The following is a 10,000-nucleotide window of genomic DNA, read 5'->3' as shown; positions in this document are numbered from 1 at the left end:
CTTTTGCGCGTAAATATCTTTTTCAGTTTGTTATCGAGAATCCCATACAAATCCTTGTAATTTTCTACCCTCCGACTCTGGGCGGCCTGTGATGATACTTCATGTTGTACCTGCTCCTTTAACAAAAGCGGAAAATTTTACTGTAGAGGAATGCACAAGACACAGCAGGCGCAAGTCAAGGTCAGCAAACATACATGTAGCATGGGGCATGCAGTTTGAAGCATGCCATCAAAGGCTGTGGATGGTGGTTAGACCCATGGCAGAGATTTCTCTTCCTGCACTAGCCAGCCCACCGAACGCAAAAGAAAAGTGACCTCTGCTTGCAGGGAAGGAATGAGGAAGATATCTATTTACATACATACATTTGGTTATTGCAATGTCTGTCAACAACTTAAAAAAAAAACCGCTTAAACATTAACAGTCAGAGAGGCTCTCGTGACATTGAAAATACAGCACAATTGATATTTTCGCTGTACTTATATGAAATGAAACAGCTCCAACAATAAATTCTCAGGACTGACCTGTAACAAGGGCCCAATGTGCTCTGTGTCCATTTTGCAAACACGGCTCGTGGTTTTTATCTGCATCATATGGCACAAGAACAGCTGATCCTTTAACTATCACTTCGGATGCAATGAAATTACCATCCTTTAATCCATCATTTGTCACAAGACATTCAAGTCCATAAAACTCCTTTGCAAGCTTCGCCAGATTTTCTGCTGAATACATTTCTCCTTGTTCTGAGAAACCTCTCAGTTGTGCCAGTTCAAGCAAGGATTCTAATTCCTCCTCTTGTTGTTTTGTATCATGTTGTGTCAGCGTAATGCGATCTTGAAATAACAAATCATTTGCCATGCTGAGGGCTGATAATCCACACCTAAAAAGTGGAAAGTGCTCTCTGCCATTAGAGAGTCCTCGAACCGCCACTAAAAAAGGAAACTAACCTTAAACCACAGAACATGTTTATAATTAAAATTGCTTGCAAGCAAAAAACGCTTGTTTTTGGCTTTTAAATTTCCCGGGCGCAGCCATCTTGAATAATTGTGGCGTGTCTTGGTTGAAGTGAAAACAATCTCTCCATAAGTTTTCAAGTGAAAATTTATATTTTAAAGTGATTCTAAAGTTCATTTTTTCGATCGCGACACTTTCGTTTTGGAGTGGAGGCTAGACTCTTTAATTAAGCTAAATCAAGCTTAAAATTAAGGGCACAAATGAGCCAAAATGTCAAAATCACACCTTTGTTGATCTTACCTGGGAAATTTTCCCTGCAGTCTTGTGGAGACTTCTCTGATACAAAGAAGCCATTCTTCATCTCCGAAAAACTCTGATCTTTGCGCCGTAATCTGCTGAATTATCTCACGGCACTGTTTCTTTATCTCCCAAGCCGAATCCATATGCTATTAAAACTTCGCTCTTTACATATACATCCTTATAAGGTGCGCGAATTATTATCTTGTTTACCCGCCAAGGTCCCATGTAGTCTCCTTCGCAGCCGTTTTTTGGATGTCACGCAACGCTCCCCCAAAGAACTTTGGGGGAGCGTTGCGTGACATCCAAAAAACGGCTGCGAAGGAGACTAGGTCCCATGAGGCATCTTGTGAATGTTTGAGAATGCCAGGCTTACGGTGAACTACCAACAAGGGCACCCAAGGGTGCGTTCGATTGACCGTATTCCGGAAAAAAAATACATGGAATATAAGTTAGAAATCCTTCGTTTTTACGGACATTTACATTAAAATTGTCAAACATCTGCTAAAATGCTATTTCAAACATTTTTTTATTATCTTTCCTGCTTCCAAACGCACCAAACATACCGTGTTAATCATCACTCCGTGTATTATTCCGGAATAGGGTCAATCGAACGCGCCCTAAGCCAAACGCCATTGAGAGACATTTAAATCAAGTGAAGCTATGATCTTCACAGTTATGAAGAAGCCTGTAAAGAAGCCTGAAAAATTCAGGACTTCAACGGGGTTTGAACCCGTGACCTCGCGATACCGGTTCGACGCCACTGACGCTGACGCAGGGAGCTGGTCATTTGTGGGAAAGGAAAGTGTCTAATCTTCTACCGCTGTAGACCACTAATCGGGGACACTGTAAATTGAAATTAACAAGTTAACGCAAATCAAATCAAATTTTGGTTTTTGAGGAGAGGGGAAACCGGAGTACCTGGAGAAAACCTCTCGGTGCAGAGTAGAGAACCAACAAAACTCAACCCACATATGACGCCGAGTCTGGGGATCGAACCCGGGCCACATTGGTGGGAGGCGAGTGCTCTCACCACTGCGCCATCCCTGGAGCAGGCCAAAGGTCTCAGTAGTTCAGTGTCACATCATTTTTACTTTCGGAAACCCTATACATCCAAAGCACAAAAGATGAGGGAAAATAAAAATCCACGGACGATCGCGTGAGGTGTCACAAGAATGTCTGCGAAGGAGGCTACTTCCCCGAGTATATGTTAACTTCTTCATCTTGAACCCAACTGTTAGCAATGGCGTATAGGGAGCACGGTTTGTGCAGAGGTGAGATTACTCGTCTTTCACCATTGCAAACTTGCAATTGCGTAACTGATTAGAGTGTAATGTGAAGTGCTACGTATCTACCCCATATGAACCCTGTAAGCGTTAGCCCTACTGATGGAAATGGGTCCTGGTATGGGCCCATTTCCATCAGTAGGGAACACATGGTTCAAATGGGATAGATACTTACCACTTCATATTACACTCTAATCAGTTAAGTCTGTTCAAATATAAGTGCTACACGGCCAACGTTTGAAAAAAACGTAATCCCTCCCAATTCTTTCTTGGCCTTTCAGTTGGCCTTTTGCTTGTTGCTAAGCAACTAGCTTATTACCTTTGCCACAGACACACTACAGAAACTCCATCCACCATCAACAATTGCCATAATAGAAAATCAGTTTATTCAGAACCATTCCTCAACAATAAATTACAAAATGCAACAATGCTCATCGAGTTCCTTGCTTGCAGATACAGTGTCTGCAACGAGTACTGCTAAACACAAAGAAAATTCTGCTGGACTAAGTGATGCAGACTAAGAAACGAACTGAAACTTGATTTCTGAGAGTTGGGCGCAATTTACAGATGGAATCTCAACCAGTTTTCTGGTTTAAAAATGAAATGTTAGATTTTATTTACAAATTACAAAGTCGTCTTCATTCTGAATTTGCTTCTGTTAACCCACAGGAATGGTCAAATTGCTCTCCAGATAAACAAAATAATACATTCTAAATGACACTTTTAAGAAAGGACCAAAAAAAAAAGCAAAAACGAAGCCATGACAACTCTAAAATCCTTTTGCATACACCACGTCATGTCTCTCTCCATTCTGCAAAAGGACTGATCTGTGATTGACACTCTCAAAAACGGTGGAAACATGGGAGACTTATGAAGTGAATATGTCATGAGTTTTAAGTACTCAATTCTCCTTCCTTGTACTTTAGCCTTTCAAAAACACCAAATTTCATTTCTGGTGGAGTACAAAAGCATGCTGGCGAAAACACTGGGGATAGTACTGTAATACATGTACAAATTATTGGTTCACGTCTCGAAAAACTAGCTATTAATTTTGTTCATACTCCATCCACTCTAGAGCCAATATTCACTATAAATGGACAATTCCTGGTGAGAACACAACATATCAACAAATTGATGCGTGAAATCTGTATTCTTGTTGTTAGTCTACAATCTCCAGTGTCTTTACAACTCTGTTCTGAACAACACCAGAAAAACAAGTTTTGCATTTTCAAAGGGCTAACATCAGGCAAGAAAAACTGTCAATGATCTGTTGTGTGCATTCCTGCAATAATCTTCAGTTTTGTTTGTAATTGTAGGGGACATGGGTGTGGGGAATCACCTACATTGTACCCCCCCCCCCCCCAAAAAAAAAAAGGAGAGGGAGGGGGCTTAGTCAGGAGTTGTCGAGCAGTAGAATGGGACAGGTTCTTGAAGCGAGTCATTGCCCAAGACCATGTTCATCTAAGAATTTGGATGGTTTGAAATTAGCCCCACTTTACAACAACATTCTCCATCATCTGACCTAATCTACCTCTCCCTCTTCGTCATCCTCATCCTTCATTTCCACCCTATCATTCTGTTGTTCTTCCCTGGCTCTCCTCTCTTCTCCAACACCATTCTCAGGATTGACACCTTGACTCCACTTTCCTGTCTCCTCCTCCTCTTCCTCACCAAACACTCTCGGTCTCTCCTCTCTCATCTCAACATCTCCTTCTGTCAAAATGTCCCCACCCTCCCCTCTTCCTTTACTCACACTATCACCCTCATTGGAAACAGACAACCTGGCATTCTTTATTCTCTCTTCTTCAAGTTCTTGTTCCTCTTCAATTTCTGCCCTTCTTTTGGCCATCGCCCCTGCAATGAATAACATTTTACGTCTATGAAACTCAACAGTGCATGCAGTCATTTGGTACTATAAGTCTACAAGCATAACCCTTTGAAGTGATCCGTTTTTGTGCTTAAATTTATTTGCCCAATTGGGTCTATCTTCTTCAATAAACTATTTCAAGTTGTATGTGAAAAAAAGGACAGAATAAGATGAAAAAGGCCAAACTGGCTTTCTCATGGTTTCCATTCTGTTGTACTTGAAATTGGGTGGCATCACCAAAAATTAATGCACAAGTCCAAGTCCAAAAAGCAGGTAGTGTACACGGGTTTTCACGCAGTTGTTACTCTGGGCACTGACCAAAAGAATCACTGTTTCAGGGGACCAGAATGACAAAAATTTGATTGTTTGAGATTCTAAGAAATGACCAAAACTGGCAAAGTCCTGTGAGGTAATGAGATTTCAAAATTTTACATTACATTATTTAAAACTTAATATCACCAACGAATCGTTCTTTGTGCTATAATTATCTTAATTAAACAGCGAGTTACTGTAATTACTTTTCACAGATCTGGTTGATTCCTCAAGAAGTTTTTGTGTCTTGTCATTATGTTTGGCTGGCATGTAGAAGATGGGTGGATTAGCCTTTGTCATGATAAAATGACTCAGTTTTTCACCATGCTTATCCCATTCTTCTTGCTAAAATAGAAAACAAAAATGAGAAAGTAAACAAATCCTTTTAATCAACCCATTCTCTCCGGAGAGTGAAACTAAGATTTTACTGTGTCTAAAACCAGACAATAGGGTCACTTTTAGCATGAGTGGGTTAAACTTTAACAAGTACATGTATAATGTGATGTTTAAAACTAGAGAAATGGTATCAACAGCCAGTAAAGGAATTCAGAAACAACTACAAAAATATCATTACTTTTTACATGATCACATTCTCATAACCAGAGCCTTGGAATGATCCAAGGCCCTGGGGAAGCCTGAAACAAAGTGTCTTCTCATTTGTTTTTGTGAAGAACAATCAAAAGCATCTCTAATTGGTGCATTCGAGCAGGGGCTGTAAGGTTCAAATACCAAATTTTTGCCTTTAAGACCCCTACCGAGCATGTTCTCCCACACAGACCTTTTCTCACCCTTCGTCAAGAGAAGAGCTCTGGGGTCGAGATTGACATGATCATAGACAGCCATACATAATAATTATTTCAAATGCAACTTTTGATGGTCCTGTGTGAAGGCTGATAGTCTAGTTGTTAAAAATGGGCAAAAGGACAACTGAAACAAGTCATCATAGTCTAAAACAGAATTCGAGACTATCACCTCCATAATACCAGTCCCATGCTCTACCCACTTGTTGGGGTTGCAGGGATGGCACAGTGGTGAGAGCACTCGCCTCCCACCAATGTGGCGTGGGTTCGACTCCCAGACTCAGTGTCACACATGAGTTTGTTGCTTCTCTACTTTGAACCGAGCGTTTTTTCCTCCGACGGGTACTCCGGTTTTCCCCTCTCCTCAAAAACCAACATTTGACTTTGTGTTAATATTATTGTTAATTTCAGTTTACAGTGTCCAAAAATTAGTGCTGAAGTGCTACAAGCAGTTGCAAAAAGGTTGAGACACTGAATTGAAAATTCACCTCTTCTTCCTAAAACTAGTCTTCCAGTTCATAAGAAAAGTCTTCACGCCCCTCCCTCCCCTGCCCCCTTTTTCAATGTTGATACCCTTTAGTTTGAATGGCAAACGCGGGGAAAGGGGGTTTGGGGATGCACTGACTTGAATGACACGCATTGTACGGTTATTAACAGTGAGTGTCTCAACTCTTTTTGTAATTGCTTGTAGAACAACTACATGTAGACACTATTTAAATAAAGTTCCTTTCCTTTCCATTGAGCTACAAAGACCATTGGGCAAGGCTGTTGCCTAACAGGAGCCCGGTAGCCTGGGGCTCCCAAAGAATAGCTCTGGGCTCCTCAATTTTTCACAGCAACACCTTTCACTTCATATGTTGGGCTCCTAAGTTCTCAGCGTTTAGCTCTGAGGGTCCCTTTAAAATTTTCTTAGGCAGCAGCCTTGGCCATTGGGAGCTAGGTTATTTTATCTATGGATTGTTCTTGATAGACCAAGTGTCCTACTGGTCTGCAAGCATTACAATACCATGCATGGCCACTAAAGTACATGTGTGTCATATTCATAACTAGGAAATAATCCGTTTTACCAGCTCAGCCATATCAACTTTTCTTTGTAAGATTTTAAGTTCTGCTTGCTTTGCTCTCCTTTCTGTGAATAACTCTCTTCTTTGGGAGGACAGTTCTTCCTTCTCTTTCTGCTCTGCTTCTTCAAGCTTCTTGTTTATTTCTTCTCTTCGTTTGTCCTAAACGAAAAATACACAGCAAATCATTTGAAATAAAGAGTGTACATGTACATACTATATGATTATAATATTTGTTGTAGGCTCAATCACAGAGATTCATCTGTTAAGTCTTACATTAGCCTGCTTGCAGGCGGTAGATGTTGTGTCGCCACGAAACACTATCAGACGCCATATTGGAAGAGCGTGCAATAGGTCTGGGCTCGCTTTGTCGACCCTCAACCCGGCCCAGACCTAGCCGCGTGAATCCAAGATGGCGACCTCATTACAAATTCTGTTTTTTTTCGACCATCCAACCGCCTGCGTGCAGGCTAGTCTTACATGTACATCTTATTTGTTTCATTGAAACATGTTTTCAGTCATCTCTGAAATCATTGACACTATTTTGTTTTTTAGTAAGAGCAGTTACAAAGTGGTTCTGTTCATCTAAATGGCTCTTACCTTTTCTGTCTTCTGGGAGTTCTTATCTTTGAACTTTTGCAAGGTGCCTTGTAGCAAAACCCCAAACATTCTCCTATTTCTAAAAAAAGAAATATAAGCGTGTAATTAACCATTAATTTTGAAAAGTACGGGAAGCATCTAGTTTACACAGAGGTGACCGTACTTGACCAATGCAGCCTCCGATCTGACAATAATTCTTAAACTCATGGTCAGATTTAAATACAGGTTGTTGGTTGTCTCCTCAAATTCACCTCAATTTCTTCTCAGAAATGTTTTAGTTTTGATATACAGTACATGTATAATGTTGCCAGGATATAATAGTTCCTTAACACCAATTGAAATAAATATTCATGTTCAAGTACATCACAAAGAATAGATTATATAGTTACAAACAATGACATGGTAACAAACCTTGACTTTGTTTTGTCATCCGTTTTTGTGATGACGTCTCTTTTTAGACGAGATGGCGCAGGTGTAGCAACAACTGAAGACTGGATAGCAGGCTAATGAAACAAAATTAAGCATATCAGAGATACTCTTCATAATTTATTATTATAACTTTATTCGAAATGGAGAGGTGATCCTCGCATTTACAGGGAAGATATCTGTTTACAAACATTGCTTTTGTCATTCAAATTTGCCAACCATGGGAACAAAAGACCTTTTGCTTCGACAGACAATGGGGCTCTGGTTGGCACATTAATGACAATGGGTGGCGTCAATGATATCTTCCCTATTGGGCCAATAATAATAAATATATTATTTAATTAAGCAATTTATTGTTTCTTGTTGTAGACACCTAAAGAAATTTAATTTCGCGTGGCTTCAACGGGATTCGAACCCACGACCTCTGCGATGTCGGTGCAATGCTCTACCAACTTAGCTATGAAGTCACACAGTTAGGAGCAGGTCAATTCGTCAATTTTTTTTTGTTCCCATGAAGGACTTGATGCATAAATTGTCCAGATACAAGGATCACTTCTCCATTTCATCTATAACCCACACTTCAAAGTACATCCATTTCTTTCATTTACAATTAAATTTGTGTGTTATAGCATTAACAAAGAATAGAATGTACCGCTACCCTGATAACTATGAATAAATAATACTCTCATTCTTTACCTTATCTCCATCTTCTTCTTCTTCTTCGCCTTCACTATCCAGACGCGAGGAGGGGCGATTTCTGTCTTGCGAAGTCCTTGTGCTCACCACTCGGCTCCAGAGTCTGCATCAAAACAAAAGCAAACAAATGACTAACCTTTCTTATAGTTTACTCAATGGGGAGGCCATTTCACAAGCTGGGTATCATTTAACCCAGTTATTGGTGTTACTCTCCCTTATTTTTCGCAAAATTCTCATTGGCAATGCAATAATTGCCCTACCCACTATGCTTTCACCTGAGAACAAGAAAACAACTTAAAGTTCCATGTTCTCGTAAAGAGCACAATCTACTGTATTGGACAGTTTGTTGGCATCTACTGCAAGAAATAAAAAACAAAAATAACAATCCTAAAAGGGTTTTTACAGTTTCCAGCTCCAGCATTTCAGTAAGGTTCACTTCATTAAAAATTCTTGGGGTCAGGAATTTTTACTTTATTTTTATTTCTTTCAACACACACTACTCAACTCTTACAGTTCTGTATGTTCACTTACACTACTCCAGAGAGACACAGACTTGCCCACACACCATACATGTATGCACACAGTCACACATTCTAAAACCAATACCATAACTACATGTACAGTGTATTACTTCCATGCATGTCAAACACTGCTTAAGAAAGGCTCTGCTGGCAGGGTGCTGTCTCATGAGCTTATCCCATTTTTTGTAATGGAAAGATTTTTTACCAAAACTGAAAGAGGTACATACAGTGTGTGCGAGCATTTCTGATTTAAGGAAAATGTTTTATTCCCACAGCAAAAAATTGTTTCAGCTTTTGAAATGTGGTTGTTGTCCTTACAAAGTGAAAAATCTGCAGCCAAGGACTACAGCTCAGAGTTGTACATCAAATAGACTAGGAAGACATTAAGGCAGGCCACTAACCTTCCTGGTGTACCAGATGAATCTAGTCTTTTTGCCGCCGGTCCTTGTCCAGTGTTCCTGTCAGGGTAGTCCCTCTTTAACATCACACGCCGCCCTGCTGCTGGTCTGAATGAGAAAAACAAAAAAGAAAAACTGGTAACTGAACATCAAACCAAACATAATCTGGGTCATGTTTAATACCTTTTCCTTTCCTTGTATATCATTTTAAAATACATACTGTATTATTTTCAGGTTTAAGCACAGGTTTAAGAATAGGTTAGAGCATTGATTTTAATACTCGAGTTCAGTCATTAGGTCAAAATACCATAAGTGATTAAATTTAATGAAGAACTCCATTTGCACAAAATTTGCCAATGTAGCTCTTATGTGAGGGACTCTACATAAAGGATTGAAAGGGCGGATGGTGGTAATAATGCTGGACAACGTACATGTACATGTAGTGCATAATTTATTCCCTTGTTAAATAAACACCTTTGTATTGTATTGGACAGTCTGCCTTAATGGTGGTAAATAAATTCCTTTGCCTTTGTGCTAATATCAACCATTTGTCTTTTCTTAGTCTAAATAATAATTTTTTTTGTTTAACCCATTGACTCCTGGGGGGGTTCCCCATTGACAAGTAAAATTGTCTGGCGTTAGACAGAGTAAAACACTTTAGTATGGCCGGTTTAGGCTGGTTTAGGCATCAATAGGTTAAGTTCAAGTGTCTGATATAATGAAGGTGACCATGAAACAAAGCCACTGACTTTTTGGACAAAATATAATACATGTAATGCCTGTGA

At 39.8% G+C, this 10,000-nt stretch overlaps 2 protein-coding genes across 3 annotated transcripts in view; both read right to left on the bottom strand.

The window, feature by feature from the left end:
• The window catches only part of LOC138026809 (actin maturation protease-like), a 4,328-nt gene extending 2,851 nt beyond the window's left edge, over positions 1 to 1,477 (bottom strand). Inside the window, exons 1-2 of one of the 2 annotated variants that reach the window (XM_068874264.1) lie at positions 1,252 to 1,477; positions 522 to 877 (exon numbers count right to left, since the gene is read on the bottom strand). In XM_068874264.1, coding sequence (XP_068730365.1) covers positions 522 to 877; positions 1,252 to 1,394 — 499 coding nt within the window. In that variant the 5' untranslated portion in view covers positions 1,395 to 1,477. Of the gene's footprint in view, positions 1 to 521; positions 927 to 1,251 lie in introns of both variants that reach the window. The other variant, XM_068874266.1, reaches the window with a different exon arrangement.
• Positions 1,478 to 2,897: 1,420 nt separating this feature from the next.
• LOC138027485 (pinin-like) overlaps positions 2,898 to 10,000 on the bottom strand; it is a 9,904-nt gene continuing 2,801 nt past the window's right edge. The window contains exons 2-8 of the mRNA XM_068875038.1: positions 9,219 to 9,323; positions 8,297 to 8,399; positions 7,586 to 7,677; positions 7,175 to 7,253; positions 6,581 to 6,736; positions 4,920 to 5,058; positions 2,898 to 4,388 (exon numbers count right to left, since the gene is read on the bottom strand). Of these exons, the coding sequence (XP_068731139.1) occupies positions 4,057 to 4,388; positions 4,920 to 5,058; positions 6,581 to 6,736; positions 7,175 to 7,253; positions 7,586 to 7,677; positions 8,297 to 8,399; positions 9,219 to 9,323 (1,006 nt within the window). The 3' untranslated portion in view covers positions 2,898 to 4,056. The remainder of the gene's footprint in view (positions 4,389 to 4,919; positions 5,059 to 6,580; positions 6,737 to 7,174; positions 7,254 to 7,585; positions 7,678 to 8,296; positions 8,400 to 9,218; positions 9,324 to 10,000) is intronic.

Source organism: Montipora capricornis, chromosome 12 (assembly GCF_036669925.1).
Source record: "Montipora capricornis isolate CH-2021 chromosome 12, ASM3666992v2, whole genome shotgun sequence".
Taxonomy (NCBI): domain Eukaryota; kingdom Metazoa; phylum Cnidaria; class Anthozoa; order Scleractinia; family Acroporidae; genus Montipora; species Montipora capricornis.
This window is presented reverse-complemented; position numbering and strand designations above follow the sequence as displayed.